The 21,250-nt window shown below is 25.7% G+C and overlaps 1 protein-coding gene across 9 annotated transcripts in view; it reads left to right on the top strand.

Moving 5' to 3' along the window:
- LOC107439384 (ecotropic viral integration site 5 ortholog) overlaps positions 1 to 17,044 on the top strand; it is a 130,312-nt gene extending 113,268 nt beyond the window's left edge. For all 9 annotated transcript variants that reach the window (XM_016051960.4, XM_016051959.4, XM_016051961.4 and 6 more), the window contains 13 exons: positions 479 to 604; positions 1,261 to 1,404; positions 2,696 to 2,785; positions 2,876 to 2,973; positions 5,364 to 5,424; positions 5,845 to 5,898; positions 7,037 to 7,204; positions 8,588 to 8,734; positions 10,113 to 10,262; positions 11,532 to 11,648; positions 11,914 to 12,009; positions 13,073 to 13,168; positions 14,637 to 17,044. In XM_016051960.4, coding sequence (XP_015907446.1) covers positions 479 to 604; positions 1,261 to 1,404; positions 2,696 to 2,785; positions 2,876 to 2,973; positions 5,364 to 5,424; positions 5,845 to 5,898; positions 7,037 to 7,204; positions 8,588 to 8,734; positions 10,113 to 10,262; positions 11,532 to 11,648; positions 11,914 to 12,009; positions 13,073 to 13,168; positions 14,637 to 14,888 — 1,599 coding nt within the window. In that variant the 3' untranslated portion in view covers positions 14,889 to 17,044. The remainder of the gene's footprint in view (positions 1 to 478; positions 605 to 1,260; positions 1,405 to 2,695; positions 2,786 to 2,875; positions 2,974 to 5,363; positions 5,425 to 5,844; positions 5,899 to 7,036; positions 7,205 to 8,587; positions 8,735 to 10,112; positions 10,263 to 11,531; positions 11,649 to 11,913; positions 12,010 to 13,072; positions 13,169 to 14,636) is intronic.
- Positions 17,045 to 21,250: the final 4,206 nt, after the last annotated feature.

Genomic DNA, 21,250 nt, shown 5'->3' on the forward strand with positions numbered 1-21,250 from the left:
TGTATTTGTATCACATTGACATGTTCAAAACTATTTTAAAACTAGGAGCTATAAAAGAAGTTTTTTTTTTAAATCAAAAAATGAAATTTTATTTTAAAATTGTCCACTTTTATTTTTATGTATAGTATATTGTATTTTCTATGCATGTAGAGGTTTTCCAAGAAGCTCTGCTTGCATGTTCTTTAAATGTGTCCCAGTATCGCAGTTTAGAATTAGAGCATTTTTATTAAGGCATAACTAAAGAAAACTTTTATATTCAGTAGTATTTTTGAACATAAAGTCTCAAACTCTTTTGGCTATTTTTTATGCCTTTAATGCGTATGGATAAATTAGGATAACTTTTTTGGAAGAACTTATTGCTTGTATCACTTATTACTTAATGAAATTTGTGATAAAGATTGTTATGTGAAGAGGTATTAATTTTTTTTAATTTTTTGTTGGAAATTTCTTCATGCATAATAAATGTTATTATGTTTAGATGCCTGAAGAAGATGCTTTTGTTGTGATGGTACGATTAATGGAAGATTATAGATTAAGAGAAATGTATAAACCTAGCATGGCTGAGCTAGGATTATGCATGTATCAGCTGGAGTGTATTGTTCAGGTACCTTTTATTCTTTCTTAATCTGTGACTAAAAATCCTGATAAAAAATATTACCAAATTTTTATTTATTTTTGCAATTTTATTGATACATTTATTTATTTATTCTTAAATTATTATTTATGAAGTATTATTTTTTAGAGCCTGTATTTTGTATTTAATCTTTTATTTTTATCTAATAATGTTAAACTAAATTCTAAACAAAACCTGGCATTTCTTTTTATCACATAATAATTGTTATTCAACAGGTGAAATTTTTTTTCTCTCAAATTTGCCTATTAAATTAAATACTGAGGTAGTTTCATTTTTAAATGTAAGTTCTAATTTACGAAGTACTAATAACATACTTTTTTGAAGATGAAACTATTAAATTAACTACTGAATTTTTAAAAAATATTAGTAATAGTAATCATCTGATAATTAACCGTTACATTTTTTTATTCATACAATTTAATTTATTTTATTGCTTGTTTAAATGTAAAAACTCTTGATGAATTTTTATTCAATATAGTTCATTTCTTCAATAAATTTACAGAAAATTCTTCTGCTAATTGAAAAAGTTATCTAAAATTTTGCATCCTTAACTTTTTTCTTTTTTTTACTTTAGGAAATTTTTATTTTATGTAACCTTAACACAGTTATTGTACTTATTTTTGTAGGAACAAATTCCAGAATTACACATGCATTTCCAAGCTCAAAGTTTTCATACGTCCATGTATGCTTCTTCTTGGTTTTTGACATTATTTACATCCTCTGTTTCCCTCCAGTTAGCCTGCAGGGTCATGGATCTTTTCTTATCTGAGGTGTGCAAGTAAAATTTTATTATTATTTTTTTTTTATAAATACTACTTTCATAATCACCATATTTATCAGAAGGACTTGGTTATAGTGCCTATTAAATGGCATAAATAAAACATTTAAGTTTCAGTATTTATTAACATGTTTTAGTCTGCTGTAAGTATTAAATATTAAATTTTTCTGCCAAATTATTTTGAATGACAGTTTTTAATATAAAAAAAGCATGTCTTGTAAATTCTTGATTCTTTTATGCATTCTGAATTAGATTTTCATTAATTAAATAGGGACATCCTTTTATATCCACTAAACTTTCCAAATGTTTTGATGTTGTTCAATATTTATTTGTATGTGAAATCGTTTCTATTAAAAATAGGACTATTGAGTTTTTATGATTTTCTAATATTTTTTTGTGCCTGTTTATTATCATATTATTGTAATATAAATAACTTAGCTATAATTTGATATATAAAGTAGTTTAATTTACTGTAGCGTGCAGTTAATGACTTGAGTACTTTTTGGTACACTCTATAACATTTTGTTATTTTTTATATGCATTTTTTATTTATTCACCTCTTTTTTAGTCTTAACTGAAAATTTTTTTGACTTTAAATATCACAGCATTGTAATTTGAAATGTATTAACTATGACTTACATGCTTTAAAACTGCATTCCAAGATATAATACATTGTAACAAAAAAATTACTCTTAAATAGTGGCACAGAAAAAGCTGTATTTTTCCCCTTAGATGGAAATTTTGTAAATTTTATTTGAAATTATTAGAACTTACATCAGTTGCTAATTCAAATTTATAATTTGTAATCCTTAGAATATATTCTATGTACTTTTTCTAAGGATGATCCAAGTTTTGATGCATTTCACACATTTATAGAGGACTTCACCTTCTTAGAAGCATAATATCTCTTTTCCATATGATAAAATCGTTTGCTATGTATAAAAAATGTTTTATAATCATACCTTACATATATCATACATAATTATTCCCATAGATAAATTTTTCCTTCCTGCTTTGTGTTTAGTGTGCTGGTCTAAATTTGAATAAATTTTATTGCAATGTTTCTCCCCCCCCCCAATTTTTAAAAAAAATTAGTCAAAATATCAGAAAGTTGTTTGTAAAACTGTTGTCTTTCATTAAAAACGTCATTAAAATTATCAATGTTTCATATTTGTTGTGAAATCATAAATGAACTGAAACTTGGAAAACTCAGCATTTTGAAAAGGTCATTTTAATATCTTCAGCCTATTACGCTAACTTAATAAATTGTACTATTTTTCTAGGGTATGGAAATGATCTTTAGAATTGGAATAGCAATTTTACAATACTGCAAAGAAGATTTGCTACAACATGATATGGAAGGAATGTTACGAGTAGGTTCATTTTTAGATTAAATTATTAAATCCTAAAAGTATGTAATGATGAATAATTCATGGTTTGTTACTTTCTTATGTTTAAAATAGTACTTCCAAAAAGAAATGCCTGCCAAATGTGAAGCCGATCCAGACTACTTAATTTCTTTAGCAATGCAAGTGAAATACAGTTGTAAGAAAATGAAAAAGTAAGATGCTATTGTTATAATTTCAATGTTGTTATTTTCCCATTATAAATGTTGCAGTTTCATAGTTTTCTTTAAACTTTCTTTAATCTTCATTTATGTGTGAAGTAAAATATTTTTAAATTATTTTGTTTCCTTATTAATAATTTTCTTTTTCTTCAAAATGTACTCTGAACAGTTTTCACTTTGTGAATTTTTTAATAAATATTATAAACTTGTTTATCAACTTAATTATGTTTTGCAATATTAATTATTTATTCAAACAAGTGATCATAATGTATTCTTCAAACTTGATTGTAATATATCTTAGGTTCTATAGTATAAATTCTCTGTTTAGTTATTAAAATTTCTTAAGACCAAATTGTTTAATCCGTTAGCAATTGTTTTATTTTTAGCTTCCATTTTTAATTATTTTGAAATTAATATTACTATAGTTTTGTAATGTGACGATGCATTGGCTTAAAAAATGAAATACTTAAGAGAATGGGGCATTTTATTGTTTTAAAAGCTTTATTACTTTCTTTAATATCATTATTTATGTTTTTTATTGATAAATAGATAATCCATATTTAAACTTATATGTTTAAAATAGTTTTTATCTTTCTTTTGTGTGAAAATATGTTCATCAATTGTTTTTGGTTTTTTTTTGCGCACAAACATTCTTGCTTCACTTGCAATATTGAAGACACTTTGTCCTTGAAATGTTGTGTTGGTTGAAACTAAAAACAGAGAATGAAATTCGTTGTTTCTAAATCTTGTTAATGGATCTTGAAGATGAATTCAACAGGCAAATAAAAAAAATTAAGGACATTTTGAAAAATAATAATAATAAAGGATTGAGAATAAAAATATAATCTAGTTAAGACAAATAAGTTATTCAACAGTTTAAAAGAAAATTTAACGAATTTTAGAAATCGAATCAACTAAATTAAATATCTTTAAAACAGTTCTTTGTTCCACTGCTTATTTCATATTTAATTTATTATTCCCATTTTTCTCAAAATTTTATTCCATTTTCTTAATATTTTATATTTTGTTTTCTTAATATTTTAGCTACCTCAAAAATATATCATATTTTCCAGATGCGTTCCATTACATGACAGTGCCGTTTCTTCTTGTCGTTAGTAATAATGAAATATTATATTACTGTAGTTTAGAAATATTTAGTGTAATCAAAACTGCTTTGAAAACATTCTCTAAATATAAAGCTTAATTGGGGAATTTATTTTGTATGGTTAATAAAATTTTGCTTTGATATGTATGGGAACATTAATAAGCTACTTACTAATCATTTTTAGAGCAACTTTCTTGCTGTAATTAAGTATGGCAAACATTTTTCTAGTTGAAACTTTTGTACCACCATTTTTACAAACACAAACAGCTAAATTGGTAAGTGTTTTAACACAGAAAAAAAACTCTTGAAAAATATAAGTAATTACGCTAACTTTAAAAAAATTATGTTTATCATTAAAAGATGCATAGTGATTTCACTATCACAATGGAGGTTATGGCATTTGCTATGGTTACCTTGAATTTTATCTATTCGTGGTAATTTATTCCGAAATCTCTTATAAAAATTTGCAGCAAGCATTAAAGCATGGTTAGAAAGTAAATCCATGCATATTATGAATATTATCCTGACTGAATATTTTAAATCCGTAAATCTTTTTTTCCTTTTTCAACGTATGTCTACTAAGAAATTTCAATTTTTTCCATAAATCAATGCACATCTTTTGTTTGTTTTGATAATTAACTCTGCTGAGTTAAATAATTTTATGCTGATGCTTTTAGTATTAACTATTGCAATTAACATTGTTATTAGTATTACATCTATTAGTTTTAATTATTGAAGGTTGGCATTAACATGATATTATTTGTAACTGAAATATCTTTCATCATTTTAAATCAAAATTTTTCATAACAAAATTAATGAGAATAGTTTTTTTTCCATGAAATTGTACTTAATATATTTCCTTTGTTTATTTTGTTAATTTTTAGAATCAGTCCATTAAAAGTTAAGTATATATATTTAGATAAATATTTTAAAATCTGTATCAGACAAATACATATCAGCTGAGTTTCATATAAAATAAAGTATAAAATGAAAGCAATGAGAAAAGTATTTATTAATAGGTATGGTTTGAAAACTTTTATTTCATGTTCTGATAACAGCTGTTTTATTTAGACAAAATGTGTCACAAATTGCCCCCAAATAATTAATTCCTCATGTTTCAATCTTTTTTACAAGTCTCACTGAGTACTAGCTTCATAAAGTCAGAAAAACTGTTAGCTTTGTGATTGCCATAAAGTAGTTGTAACTTATGGCCATCTGTTTGTGTTAGTCTGTAATTTTTTTTCAGACTGAAATTTAATTCCTGTAATATTTTTTTTAGATTAGAAAAAGATTATACATCATATAAAGCAAAAGAGCAAGAAGAAATGATAGAGCTTAGGGTAAACATATAGAATTTCATTTCTAATTTGAATGACTTGAATATTATCAGTCTTGTTTTATGTTTGTGTTAGGATGAAATGTATATAAAAGATTCATAGAATTTATGCTGTTCAATGTAAAAGTAGTACACTGTACTAGGGACTTGGGGTAGAGGTAATTTTGTTAAAAATGTTTTTTTTTTTAACTGTGTTTTACATTTAAGTATTAGTTCTGATACTTTGACGGTTATGTTCAACTGAAATATGTTCACAAAATTATATCTATATTTTGATATCAAAATTATATCTATATTTTGTCTATCGTTATAAAAGTAAGTTTTTTTAAAACTTATTTTTATAATGTATTAAAAAAATTTCAACTTGAAAGAAAAATTTGTTTTAATTCTATATTATAATGTGAAGTATTTGTTTTTGTTACAGAGGTTAAGAACAGAAAACAAGCTTTTGAGACAAAGGATAGAAAACTTAGAATTGGTAATTACATTTTTTTAAAAAAAAAAAAAAAATCTTTTTTTTAAATTATCTATTTGATAAAAAAGGAAGACTGATGTGCAAGTAAAATTTTTTAGCATTCTTTTCTTAATTTAGTCACTAAAAAATTTATTTAATTTTGAAGCAGTGTTAATAATTTCTCACAACTTTAAACCTCATTTAAATTAAAAATAAATACTCTATCAGAGTTATAAATTGATTACTAACGATTAGTCTTAATGGTATTTTATTGAAAATCATGATTTTTTTTTGGAAGTATATTCTATTGCTGCCTGTGTAATTTATAAAATATATCAGCATTTATAATCTTTTCTTTTTTTCTGCTTAAATAAGTGTCTCATTTGTTGATTGTTTCATTTAGAATAGTCTTATGTATTCCAATTATTGTAACTAAGTGATGAATTATAGTTTATTTACTTTGCATCAAAATAAGCTGGCAAGTAAGGAACGCATTATATTGCTGTTTGTTAACATTTCTATTAAATTTAAAATCCTAAATGTTTCAATATGTAATTACCTTTTTTAAAAATGCTAGCCGAATTGCATTTTTTCAATTTCACATTTTTGGTTTTACCCTTCTTGTCAAATTTAGTTTGAAGTGTTAGAGTACATATAAAAAGTAAGTTTGTCATTGATGTGTTGATTTTATGTAACATAAAAATGGTATTTTTTGCCATTTTAATATTTACTGGGTTATGAAAGCTGGAAAAAAAATCTTGGTATAATTATAGTTTGAATTAGTTTTATAATTATAATCCTTATTTTGGAATTTTTTATATTTTAATAATTTATTTTTTAATGCTTTTATTTAAATTTTTTATATTTTGATACTGTAATGGAAATATCTAAGTCTGGTTAATAATTACATTGCATAGTTTTATTAAAATGGGTAGTATATTAACGTTTAAACCAATTTTACCATCATTAATCTGGTTCCAAGTATTACGGTTATTGCTTTATTTGAAAAATAATAAATTTTTTTTAATGGTTTTAGAAATCATTCTTGATATTATTAATCTCTGTAACCTTCTTAACTAATTTTACAAAGTAAGAAATACTCTATTAAAATAGAACAGAACTAATTTAATTAGTATTTACAATTATTTTAATGCTTTTCCAGGAGAGTGCATCGCTGGCCGATCGCCTTGTCCAGGGTCAGGTTACTAGAGCTCAGGAAGCAGAAGATAGTTACGCATTAAAGAGAGAGCTAGCATCACTGAAACAAACACAGTTGCTAACAGAACAGGAATTGGAGAGAGCAAAGAGAAAAATTAAAGAGCTTGACGATGTAATCTCTCTTTCTTGAATATTTCATTTTTATAAGTCTTGCTAGTGATTTTCATATTCACTTAAATTTTACCTACTAAGTTTACTTCTGTTGCCTCTTAACATCTATTGTGTAGCCAACTGGTTCAAAATAGCAGTTGAAAATTTAGTATTACCCAGTGGTCAAGGGTGCAGTTAACTTTAACTACTTTATAGTAAATGTAGTTAACTATATCTGTTTTTTTTTTTTTAAAATATAGGTGATAAATTATGAAGGATTAAGTTTTCACTCCTGCTCAATATTAAGAAAAAGTTGAAAATACAAAGAAAAAGAAAAAAAATTAGTTTAGATTAATAACAAAAGAAATTATTAAGAAATATCTAATTTTTGTTTATATGAGCCAATTTATTATTCTAATTTTAACTCTTTATGCCTCATTCTGCTTTCTTGTTCCTGATTATTTAGTTCAAGGAATTTTACAAAATGTTCAAATATTTATGATTGTGTTAAGTGTCTAAACTCTTAGATTTCTTTTAAGAGGTTATAATGTAGAGTTATAGAGCAAAATATATTACACTGACAGACTTGAGTAAGATTTGAATTGATCTGATTCAAAAAACTAGATGAAATTGAACCTTGTTTCAAATTAATATTAAAAGTATTTGTCCAGGACTCAGAACAAACAAGTGATTTTTGTATCTCACTACACTACTTTTTTTTTTTAAAAAATTAGCGACTACAGTAGTTTTATTAATTGTAGTGTATTAGTTATGATCACTGGTATTACTTTTTTATGAAGATGCTTATATTTAATTTTATTTTTTATTTATTCATTCTTGAACAAAATGATTTCTTTAAACAATGAAATAATGAATTAAGAAATGACCCAGAAAATGTGGCTGCAAGACACCTCAAGTTTAAATCTTTTTTATCCATTTCTTGGCATTTGAATTTAAAATGTGTTGGTAGTTATAAGAAATAATGATTTTTTTTATAAAGACAAAAGATTGCAGCAAATGTGAAATAAATCTCAAAAAGTAGATTTCTGTTCGTATGATAAGGTTGTTAACAGAAATTAATGATTATATTTCTTGAAAAATTATTAACTAAGATATTTTAGTTTTTAAATAATGGAAAATTGGTTAACCTTTAAATTTATCCATCTTTTCCTAAAAGAAAAATTCTATTTTTACTGAAGAGAGTAGTTATGTTTAATTATCTATCTTAAAAATGTTTTTTGGATCATACATTACTTCTTCTCCTAGAATTTTTTTTAAAACTGTGTTAATAAATTTTTTATTATTCATTAGTAACCTAGTTTTCATTATTCTTCAATGTGTTTAAATATGAAAATGTAATTATACTTATCATGGTATACATTTTATATTTTATTTTATTTTTCAGGCCAATTCTCAGCATTCATCCCTTGATCAACAGGCTGAAGATCTGATTCAATCAATGCAACAAGAACTGATTTCTGTAAAACTAAGAGAAGCTGAGAAGGAAGATAGGATGCAAGATCTGTTGCATCGAATTAATGAGCTAGAATCAGTTAGTTTTTCTTTTTTTACTTTCAACAGTACTTTGATTTAAGAATAAATAATTTTCATCATTATTTGTGAGAGATAATAAATGGTTTAGGTTTAATGTTTAGATAGTTATTTAAATCTTGAAACAGTAAAGGTAACAATTGTATCTAGAAGAATTTATGAATTTTCTAGATTAAATTGTACGTAAGTTAACCCATTTTAAGCCAAGCATAGAAATTTTATAAAATGTGGTATTATTTTCATTGAAATATGTTTAAATTATATTCATTAAAACAAAAAATAATATTTTATTTAAGAAATAAATTGGTGCGTTTTCGCACCATTGGCCAGATCAATGAACAATTCGTTTAGTTCAAAGCTTATATTTTTAGTGGAAACATTCGAAGCATTTGGAATGCGAATGGACTTCGCATTTGATGCATAAATTAATCGTGTAGTTTTTGCACACTAGCGTGTTTTGAAAATTTCTCAACAGAAATTATTTACCCCAATTGAATTACAAATATTTTATAGATGTGTTTAGAACCTTCTAAAACAACAGAAAAATAAAATTATTGAAAAATATTCGCCACGGTGTTAATAAAAATTTATTTAATTTAATGTGATTCAATATCAATGCAACTTTTTTGTATAAATGAAATTATTTTTCTAAAGTGGTTGGGAAAATTGAAATAAAATTTTGTGATCAAAAATAATTAAGTGGGTGTTAAAAGTTCTTTTTATCTTATAATAAGGATTTTCCTCTATAATTAAAAACAAGTTAGTAATTGTTGTATTATTTTTGCATGAAATTAACTTTATGAAGAATAAATAAATCTTAGAAATTAGTTCAAGAAGCATGCCTAACAATTTAAAAAGTAAAAATAGCATTCCCTTTAGTTTCAATGATTCTCTTAACTAATCTATTGCAACTTACATTTTGAGGATTGAGAAATGGAATTCATTAAAAAGTTGTTATTTAAAAAAAATTTATTTGAGACTAAATTTATTATGGGAGCATAATTGACTAACTAATTAGCATAAATGATTTGTATCAAGCCGTTAAGATTGTAGCTTAGTCAGTGAAAATTTGATCATGAGACAAAAATAGTTTAAGGGTGTTTGTTTTTATTTGTATAACTATTGCTTATATTAAAATTAATAACACATGTTATTCACTATTTGACACTTATATACTCATGCTGATCATTCAATAATTAAATTTCAAAAATATTTGTGTTAGTATATAACTAACATACAGTATTAGCTTTAGCAAATTTATTTTTAGGATGTATGTAATTTTAGTTGTTCTCTTTAGCGATTTTTAATACTTGCAAAACTTTCTATGTATAAATTATTCATACATTGAAAAAGTATAAGTGCTGCAATATTTATTTTAGGTGAATAAATGTTTGAAGGAAGCTTATCCTGAAAACACAATCATCCATATTCAAGAAGAACTGATTGCTGTTAAGCTCAGAGAAGCTGAAGCTCAACAGTACATTAAAGAACTCTTGCAGAAGATTAATGACCTACAAAATCAACTTGTTGTAAGTTTTTTTTTTTGCTTTAATTTTTAAATTTTAGTTAAAACAGCTTTGTGAAAGTATATTTTATATTGCTTTGGCCATCTTTCTAAAACTTTTTGAAAAATTTGTTTTAGATGATGCAACAAATTGTAAGAATTAAATTATCATTTTCTATATCTTTTATATTTTTTATTAAAAAGAAAAACTGTCTAAAAAATAAGCAAATTTTAATGACACTTACTAAATTGAATATTTTAAATATAATCTTCAAAATTTTATATAGTATGTCTGTATCTATCTCTACTTTACTTGACAAATTTATATTTTATTTGAAACAGTTTATCAGAAAAATAAGAGAATTCAAATTTTTCTAAATTGAAATGTAAAATTTGCATACTGAAGGATCTGTGAAACATAGGTTAGAAATGAAAAGCGTTGTGATCTATAAAAATAAAAAAAAGAAAGAAAAAAGAATTTATTATATTTTTTAAAAATTCTCTTTATAGTTTATTCTATTCTGATATTTCTCTTTAGTTTGGGGTTTTACTTACAATGTTTTTTTTCATAGTAGACTTAAAACTAGTGCTGTTTCTCTGTTTGAAGCAAAATATCAAAACAATATATTCAGTAACATTAAACTAGTTATGTCTGAGGCTTTTTCTAGGAAAATAAGTGATTCTTGTGATATTTGTAATATCCAAAAATTTTCAATAAAAGTAATTTAAATTAAATTATCTAAATGAATTATATTTATATAGATAGCATGAATTATATTTTTTTAGTTTGTGGTTGTTAAATTTCCTTATTATAGCTCCTAATTTTTTTCACTTAAAAGAGTTTTTAAGTTTAATTTTAGTATTTTATGTTTACATTAATATACTAATAATAAGTAATTATGTTTACATAATAAGGTTTATTAAAAAACTATAAAATACTATAATAAAGTTTGCTGCTTGAAAATTTGTTAAAATTTTTGACATAACAGTAAAATTTTTTTAATTTTTATCAAATAATGAATAATTATTCATAAGAATAAATAAAATAATTTTATTTTTTAATATTTATGTTTGCAGAAAGAGTTGTATCCTTGTGTTTGTGTTGTAAAGGTAATTGGAAAATTTAGCTCTTTGAAATGTGCCTACCAAGTTCATTTCAATATGCTTAACAACTGATTTTAGCAGTTTGTAAAAAGCTGAATTTTTCCGATTAGCCTGTAAAATATGCATATTGATTAATAATCAAAGTATTATCTTAATACCTATTTTGAAACAATGTATTTTTTAAATTTAGAAATGTGTCACTAATTCGACTGCAAATCATGAGGAACCCAAGGTCTCTGAAAACTCTCTTCGTAAAGGTAGCAATGTTACCGAACTTCAACAGAGGATAGTGTACTTGGAGAAAAAGGTACATACTTAAAATTTATTTGGCAAAATAAAATTTTTAATATTTAGTGTCTTAGCAATTTTTTTATTTATAAATTTTTTTATATACATTTTTTAAACACTCGTCAAATTTCCCTGTTTCTTTTTGAGATTTCTATTTCTACACTTTTCTTTTTATCTTGGCATTTTCTTAAAAAATGTTTGAAATATTCACTTTTAGAATTTCAAGTTTTACAACTAGAGCAGATAATTTTACTTCGCACATTAAAAGCCAAATTTTCTTTTAGCTGAATGAAAGTGAGTTAAAGAACATGAAAATGGAGATGGAACAGAAGAATGTTACCTCTGATCTTAAGAAAAAACTAACACTTCTGGAAAATCAAGTATGTATGGTGACAATGCTAATATTTTTTACTTCGATGAAGTTTGACAGGAAAATAGTTTCTCTGTTTTTGTAAATTTGCTTTTTATCTTGTAACCGTTTCTACATGGACAATTTTTACAAGAATTTCATTTCCGGACATAGTTTTTTCATAGAAATAGACAGAACTAGTTTCCTTTGCAAAAATGTGAGAAGTTTGTACCTTAACTGTTTGGTGAACATGGAACAGCAATGTCCCTTTAATATATTTTTTTACTCTATAATTACAAGTAAAGTGATATTTTGGTATTTTTTAATAATATAAGACAGTCTAATAATTACTAAAAAAGTATGTTAGATTATTGGAATTGTATTTGTATTTAATATAAAATCCAAAAAAGTAGTTAAAATTTTTTTTTCATTCATATTCAAAAATTTATTAATAATTGATTTTGCAAACTAACTTTTCATTTCAATAATGAATTACTGTTTTTCTTAGATCTAAATATGAGCAAATTTTAAAAATTATTGTTTGGAAGTGAGCTGTACTTGCCAAGATTCACATCTGTGCCTATCTAACCCAATTTTATAATCATAAATTATTTAAATTCTAATTATAATATTTTTCACTTATTTTGACTTAAATTAATATAAAATTGTGAATAAAAAGTATGAAAAATGTGATTAACTAAAATTCTGCAAAGGATTAAAGTAAGTTTGGGATTGGTTATATTTTTTTAAGAAGTGAACTTGCTGGATTTGTTTCTTCACTTGGTGAAAATTAGGACTAAAATATATTGGATTATTTGCTAGTTGTTGATACAAAACTTGGTTAACTTAAGTTTTCTTAAATCGAATAGCAGTCAATTGAAAAGTACTTATTTCTTCCATAGAATGTAAAAATTATTTTACTAATTTGTCATTTTTGTATTTATTATCTATATCTTATTATCTATATGGAGTTTGACTGTATCTATGCAATGGTTTTAACTTATTGAATTTGTAGCCATGGAAGAGATTAATTAAATAATGCAAAATTCTGATTTTTGCAATAATTATTATTAATTTCTCAATTACTTTTTCAGGTAAAAGAGTTGACTGATATAAATCAAGAAAAAATTGCCACAGAAAGTGAAGACGTCAAAATGCTATGTGGCAGGGTTACATCACTGCAAGAAAAAGTAAATTTTTCTTTGTTTTTCTTATTGTATTAAAATCAAAAGAAATGAATAAATGGTACTAATTCATTTTTGTACTAAACAAACTTAATGAAGAAATGGTGCATATTTTTTGTGTGGAAGAAAAGTAAAAAAATCTACATACCATTTTTGATGTCAATGAAATGTTCAAATAAATTGAATAATAAGTGATAACAAAAATACAAAAAATAAGCTGCATATTGAAAAGCCACAGTCATTGAGAAATGGTATTAATTCTTTTTTAAAAAATGCCATTCTATTATTGATGCCAATGATGCTAATTATTTTTGGTAATATGTGATAATGGGGTTATGGTAATTGGTCCAGTTTTAATACATACCAAATATATTTGTATAGGTAAAAAGTATTTCATGAGTAAATTTGGCGCTTATTAAAACTGCAGAAATACTGTGCATTTTTATTATAGATAATGAAAAAATAGATTTATTACAGCCTATCAAAAAAGTACAATAAAAAATTACTTGATTGTGGTAAATTTAGGAGTTTGCCTCGAGCAACAGCATTATGAACTGCATTATGAACAGCATTATTATACTGAATAAATTTAAATCTTTATTTACATGGGATGAGCTACTAAAAATGGGTTTTGCTAGATTTAATAACTTGAAGTCACCAAAGAGGATAAGGAATAATGGTAAATAAAAATGACATTGAAGTTATTTTAGCTTTATTAATTGTGTTAGCATTTGTTTTTTAGTTTTGTTTATGATTTTGTATAGTGTTCAGTACTAATTTTGATTTAGTGATTTTTTTTGCCTGTAATTTAAAACTGACATTCAGCTAATTAATTATAAATTATGAAGTCAGTTTAAATTAGGTTTCAAGTTAAGGTTTTACCTCAGTTAACTTTGTAACAATGTAACTCTCATAAAAACTTATAATTTTTAATGGTCATGCATTATTTATAACCACAATATATAATTTAAATCTAACAATGTTTCAAATTTGAAGAATATCTGAGTGCTGTGTAGATAGTGAATCGATTATGTAATATAAATTTGATATTTTATTTCTTTTGAATAAATCCCTGGTTAAATTCTTTCGTTCTGAGTTTTACAAATGTTTAACTCTAAGAGTTTACAATCAGATAAAGGAAATAAGATTCGTTTTATCTACAAAAACTGTAAGTATTGAAAAAAAAGGTCTGTTTTCATTTATAAAAGTTTATTTTCAGATGTGAATGTTACAAAAATAATTTTGATATTGGGTAATTCCACCATTTCGGATGTTATATTCGCAAAATTTAAAAGCACAAGACTTAGTTAAAAAAAAAAAATCAAGCAGTCCTAAAAATTTTTGTTAAGATAAGTCATTTATACTTGCTCCAATTTTTAGTAACTTGCAATGTGCAAATATAATGTTTGTAAATGATGGAATCGTCCTATTACTATTATTGAAAGATTATTTTACTTAGTGTTATCTCTTGCAGTTGGCAGAGCAGTGGGAGATAAATAAAAAGTTAACAATCATGCTTGAGAATGGTGATGCTGATGCCAACCACAACACAGAGAAGAGCTTCAAACACATAGGCCATTTCTTGGAAACATTGAAGCAAAGTCACACGACTCTTTCAAGTGACGAAGGCAACTTTGAGCAGATCTACAAATTCAGGCTCTCCCCTCGGGACATCCAACCTCCTGGAAAACTTGAGTTTCTTAAGAATAAAGTTAATGTTCAGTGATGTGTCTTCCTACCATAAATGTCTTTCTCTAGATTTGAACCTGGTGTCATATCACATGTCCACGAAGTTGTTATCTTCATTCATGTTTTGAAATGAAAATATCAACTGATAACACTCCATAGGTTTGTGTTGTAATATAGAATGTTGATGTTAATGCTTGGAAGAAAAGCATTGTTACCAAAACAATCTGTGCAAGCTTTAACTGTGTTTGTAGGTGAAGTATTTAAATAAAAAAAATCTTGCTGTAGAACTGGATTGTATTTCACTAAGGTGCACAATCAAATTTTTTAAAATAAAAAAAATAAAGCTAGCCGTCCATGAGGCATAATTGGATGGGATTATATAAGTTTTGATGTAGTGTGCATTTTTCGAACATTTAAGATAACATTTTAGCTGGGTATCAGGAAATATTGCTTTTTAAAAGTTTTTTCTGCTGCTTAGTTTTATTTTAACAAAACTACACAGTTTTTAGAAATGATTGCTAGATAATTTTTTTTTTCTAAATAAATCTTTATAGCATATATGTCACAATTGTTGTTATAAATGTTGAACTTTGCTGATCCTTTGAACGTCCATTATGAACCCTTTTTTAAAATTTTCTTTATAATTCTCGACATTTTACTTGTGTCTCTGCTAGTCAAATTGAAAAATATAAATTTTTATGTCTGTACATATGTTAACATTTTAAAAATGTTTCCAATATACTAGATTGTTTTTTTTAACGTAAGTTCAAGTATTGCCACATAAAACTAGTCCCACTATGAAAAAAGTAAAGATAAATCATTACTTTATTTGAGTTACATATATAGCTATATAATATGATAAATACACCACAGAATCGTGAATGCCATCCCAAGGGAGCAATTTTGTCGATTAGTAAGTCGCAAATCGCTAGTTAAAAAAAAAAAGAAATGCTAGTTACAGAAAAACGCAATACCAAAAATTGCTAGTAACATCGGATAGTCTAAATTTTCTATTATTTTTTCCTCACAATATTTTAAAGTTCCGATATTTTAATGGTGCAATGCTATTGCGACATGTGAATTTCGAATTAAAGTTATCACTTCTTGATGCTCTCTATTTGTTATCGAGAATCCTTATATTTCCCGATAGTTATTTATCTTTCTTTTGGCGATCTCCACATGAGTCTTCAAGCATCGTTTTTTTTTAATATGATACTATTGCAATACCTGAAGATCTAATATGAGTAAAAACTTTCCTCCTATAACATTCAAAAAAATAAATACCTGATGTGTATCTTTCATTTAAAAAGAGGCTAGTTTTATGTGGGTTAGTTATGGGATATGTATTTGCTATAAGTTCTAGATATTAAATGTATCCTAACACAAAGATGTTAATAGGTTTAAATACAGTACATTTTGAAGGTTTTGACCCTAGTTTTGAACTAAAATCATAAATATATTAATTGAATTGCTTTTGTATTATTTATTAATGCTAATAGGGAAAAATTTGCACTTATTAGTTTTGAACATTTTTTTATTAAAATTATTTCTGCATGTTTGTATATAATTTGAAAAGTTTCACTAGTTTAACTTGCATTCCATGGAGATGTAGTGATTATTAAATTTTTTAAAGTTGAACAAGCTGGCAATATTCCGTACCATATTGATGAATCTCATGGTAAATTTTATTTGTTACAAAAATATTGAAATATTTGTAAATTCATTGTTATAAAAATTGTATATTGTTGTTAAATATGAAGTGGAATTTGTTGACAAAATAAAATTGTTAAAATTAAATGAAATGTGCTAAAACATTGAATGCTGATGTATTACTGAAAGGGTGCTAAAGAAATGTTTTAACTGGTGCAACTATATTCTCCTGACTCTTAAATAAATTAGTGAAATTTTTGAATTAATTCTGATAAGCCAAAGTTTTGAGATTAAGAGTCTAAGAGTGTGTAATGTGAAATAGTTTGTTACTGTAACTTTTTGAACTCTAAAAAAATGACATTTTATTTAGAAATGTTAAATTAACATTTTTGAAGTAGAACTTTATTTAATGTCAAGATAAATGAAGATATGTTTTTACACTTCATTAACCAATGCCTGTACTCTTATTTATAGAGTGACTTTATTATTTGGTTTTTTTCTATGTACATAATATATTGTTTTATTAAATTTAAGTTATATGTATGACTTCTTTTTTATTTCATCAAATTACATTCAAAACTTTATAAATATGCACTTAAAGTATCAAATACATTAAATTATAAGAAAAACATAAAAAATATAAAAAAAACATTATTTTTTTTGTTGTAATTTCCTTTTAGACTTTAAGATATTTTTAACCCAGATAATTTTATATGTTTGATGTGAAATGTAAATGTAATTACAACATAAACATAATATGATGTAAGTACAAATGCAAACTTATTTTTGTGGAGATGTGAATTAATATTTAGTCATTTTCATAGTCCCCCTCATTTTTATTATTTAATGTACTTCCTGAAAAATTATAGTAATTTAAGGATTAAAATTACATTCAATATTAGTTGAAAAAATTAAAATTATAAATCGATGAAATATTTTTTAATTATTTTGACAGACATATATTTATATGACATAAACATTATGTTCTGACATTACAAATTACTAATAAAATAATGTCTATAAGATGTTGAAGTATGAATTACATACAATGCAATTAATCCTCTAAGCTAACGACTGTTTAAAATCATAGAGATGCAACTAATGTTGGGCTGGTCTATCAAATACTTGATTTAAACCTTCTCTAAAAAATGCACGATGATTCATTAAAGAAAATATTTTTAATATGTTAGCTTTCATGTATCAATTATAAATAAAATATTTAATGAGATTTACTGTGAAATGTGGCTTGTCCAATGAATACTAGGCCATACTTCTATAATTTGCATATACAGTCAAACTCCGCTATAGTGAACCTTCAAGGGACCGAAATTTTGGTTCACTATAACCGGGAGTTCATTATATCCGTTACGCAGGCAATTTAACTAATGGGTCCCAAACTCCTCCCTTTTATTACACATTATTCAAATAAATGACTGAAAAATATTATGTAGTAGCAAAAAATGTGTTAATTTTCATTACTCTTCGTCTTGCGTGCAAAAAAAGAAATTTTTTAAAATTTTTTGCTTATGAGCAATCTTCGACATCAGATATGGAAACACTTCCTGCCTCTCAGATAATTTTTCCTTAATTTCCGTTATTCTGCTTTTTAAACCTGTCTAACCTGGCATTCGAGCACATAAAATCGCTTAACAAATTCATCGACATTTGTCCAGATACTGGAAGATTGCGGCTTCTTCGAATGGTGAACCACTTCAGTAATGCTTCTTTCAACAGCCTTGTGATCTGCTTTTCTCAACTTTTTTCTGCCGTCTAAATTTTTTTCATGAGCAGAAATTATCAATTGTCTATTTTTCCATTTGCTACAAACTGCAGATTTGGATAGTTTATATTCCCTGAAAATATTAACTTGATTGCATCCATTTTCAATTTTTCTGATTATGCTCATTTTATCATCAACGGAGAATGTTTTACGTTTACTGGTCGCCATAGTTAAATTTGAGACACTTGTTTGCAGACTTTTTTTTAACTGAACTGAGTTGAAATGAGGGCCTTATCAACACATATTAGTGTTCAACCCTTTGACCAATAATGAATAATTACTCATTCCCTCTGACAGAAAATGCACATTGACCCCACTGACACCTTGCAGGTCCGCCTGGGTTGGAAACATCTGCTTGGTTTGTTTAGGGATTGGAAAGTGAGATAAAAGAAGCAAGCAAGAAATAATGCTTATCGCTGTATTCCCCTCTATAGATGGTTTTAAACATTGGTATATGTATTTATTTTGAAGTAGAAATTTCAAAATTATTACCAAGAAAATAAAGAAAAAAATCAGTCGAAGACAGAAAAAAGTTCATTATATCCAACTTCCTCATTTTTTTGGTGCACTATATCCACAAGAAATAACATATGTGTATAGCAAGGCACGGGACTGAACATTTCGTTCACTATATCCGGGAGTTCACTATAGCGGGTTTGACTGTATATAGAAATAGTTTTGGAATTAGCATTCATTTTTAGCTAAACATTAACAATTTGTTATGACACTTTCTCACGTTAAAAAAAGTGATAATTTTTAAACAAAAAACACTTCATTAAATTGTAATGATGCAGTACCCGAGAACCCATCTGCGAATAATTTTAAACTTTGTCTTATTTTTTTTATCACAAAATAATTATTAATTATTCCTTTTTTTTTTAACTCATTGCAAAATTACTAGCTTAAGACCTTTTTTTTTTATATTTCCAATAGCAAAGCAATACTAAAGGGAAGAAAACAAAATACAAAAAGTTAAAAAGAAAAATGACCGAAATCATTAACCTATGGGTTCTCTGGCGATCCAATATCTAGTCTCCAAACTGTAGCCATAAGTGCCCTTAAATTAAAAGCAAATGATCTGTGTTATGTATTCAGACCCATAGGTGTAGTGTGAGGGGGGCACACTTTTTACTCATAAAAAACTCTTCATTTATTTTAAGTGCTATGTATATATGCATATTTTTATATGAATGTATACATTAAACTTAAAATCAACAAACTGTTTTCTAAAAACACAAAGTGTACCCCCCTCACGCTACACCAATGATCTGATTATCAGACCTTAAGAACAGAATTTTGATTATGAAATTTGGCTTAAAACAGATTTTCAATTTTTCTTACCTTTCAGACGAAATTTTCTAAAGTTTTATCTAATGCTTTTAAAATTTGCCTCCTTAATAATTTCTAATTAACATTCATGTATTTTAATTTTTAAATAGACAAGAATTATAATTAGAATTCATACTCTACTCTGTTAATTGACAAAATTTTTTCACTATTTGGTGGTGAATAATCAAATATTTGGTTTTTGGCCAAATCACAATTTTTATTGTATCTCTATAAATTATTCAGAAATTTTCCTGCTATGCACTATTTACAAATTTAACCACAAAGAAAACTTTTTTTGTTGAAAAGGGCACTAGTTTAAAAATAAAATACTTTGATTTGGTTTAAAGTAGGTTTTCACCTCAGGTTCAAGTTTGCATAATATTTTTAAACAAAGGATTTTTCCCTTTTTTTTATGAACAGAAATCCTTTTTATGACAATTTTTTTTTTACCATAAGTGATGTGACGAATCTTAATTTTTACCTTCAATTGTAAAACAAATCTATAAGGATAAAACATTTTTGTATGTCTATTATAACTCCAGAAACATCATTAATGATGTTATCTTTTTACTGATCAAATATTTTCAATTAAACTAGCTTACAAGTCATTAAATAATTACTAATTTTGAGGAACAATTTTTTTGTTGCATTTAGACAAATCTTGATTTTGCCTAGTTCAGGTGCAGGGATTTTAAATTTGAAATTAGTTTTGCACATAAAGCTAGTTTAGTTTTAAAATGATATTTTTAGTCGAAATGTACAACTTTAAAAACAAATAACAGGATGTCTTGTAAATGTTGCAACAAACATTTATGGGAGTTTGGGAAAATCATGATTAAAATAGCGTAGGAAGCCATGTCCTAAAATGTCTTCGTACGAGGCTAGGGACGCTTCCATATTATAGCTTTGTTCAGAAGCAAAACAAAGAAAGTGTTCATAGTAGGGTAGTGCCCCTTACAGTGTAAGACGTCATTTTCAGACAAAGGTTCCTTTGCAATTTTAATCCTGATGATGTGCCTTACTCCCTTAGAAGTTTGTTGGAATATTTACGTGACCTCCTGCTATTTATAAAGTTTTTAAACTTGTACATTTTGACAAAAAATAAGACTAAAGATTTCATTTTAAAAAGCTTAAGCTTAGAGAGAGAATCCAATTGCCGATTTGAAATCAGCAATACCAAAGTGAGATTTGTTAAAAAATCTCATGCTGCAGAAAAAGAAAGAAAATTTGTTCCCCTGTGTTATCTATAATTGATTTTTTTTATATCTCAAAAATAATAATTAAGATGGATGACATAAGTGCTCAACAACAGAATTGTAATTTTGAAAGCTATCTGAAACTATAGTTTTTTTGTTTTGTTTGTACTTATGCTTTTGAATCATGTTTTTATAAATCCTGATGGCATTTAGTCAATGGTAATTGAAATTAAAAATTATCTATATATGTTTTATACTAAAGTGCCAGTATATAAGGAAATTTGTTTAAATTGTAACTTAACCACTTATAGTTGTGATCAATACCATAATTTTTGGGGCCACATAATACTAAGTATTTTTTTCTCCCTTTATGGCGAGGTGAACTTCTAAAAACATATTTTTGGTTATCTAATCATACAAAGTCACCAGAAAGGGCAACAAAAA

Source organism: Parasteatoda tepidariorum, chromosome 10 (assembly GCF_982258835.1).
Source record: "Parasteatoda tepidariorum strain Cologne lab strain chromosome 10, Ptep-v5.0, whole genome shotgun sequence".
In the NCBI taxonomy this organism is placed as follows: domain Eukaryota; kingdom Metazoa; phylum Arthropoda; class Arachnida; order Araneae; family Theridiidae; genus Parasteatoda; species Parasteatoda tepidariorum.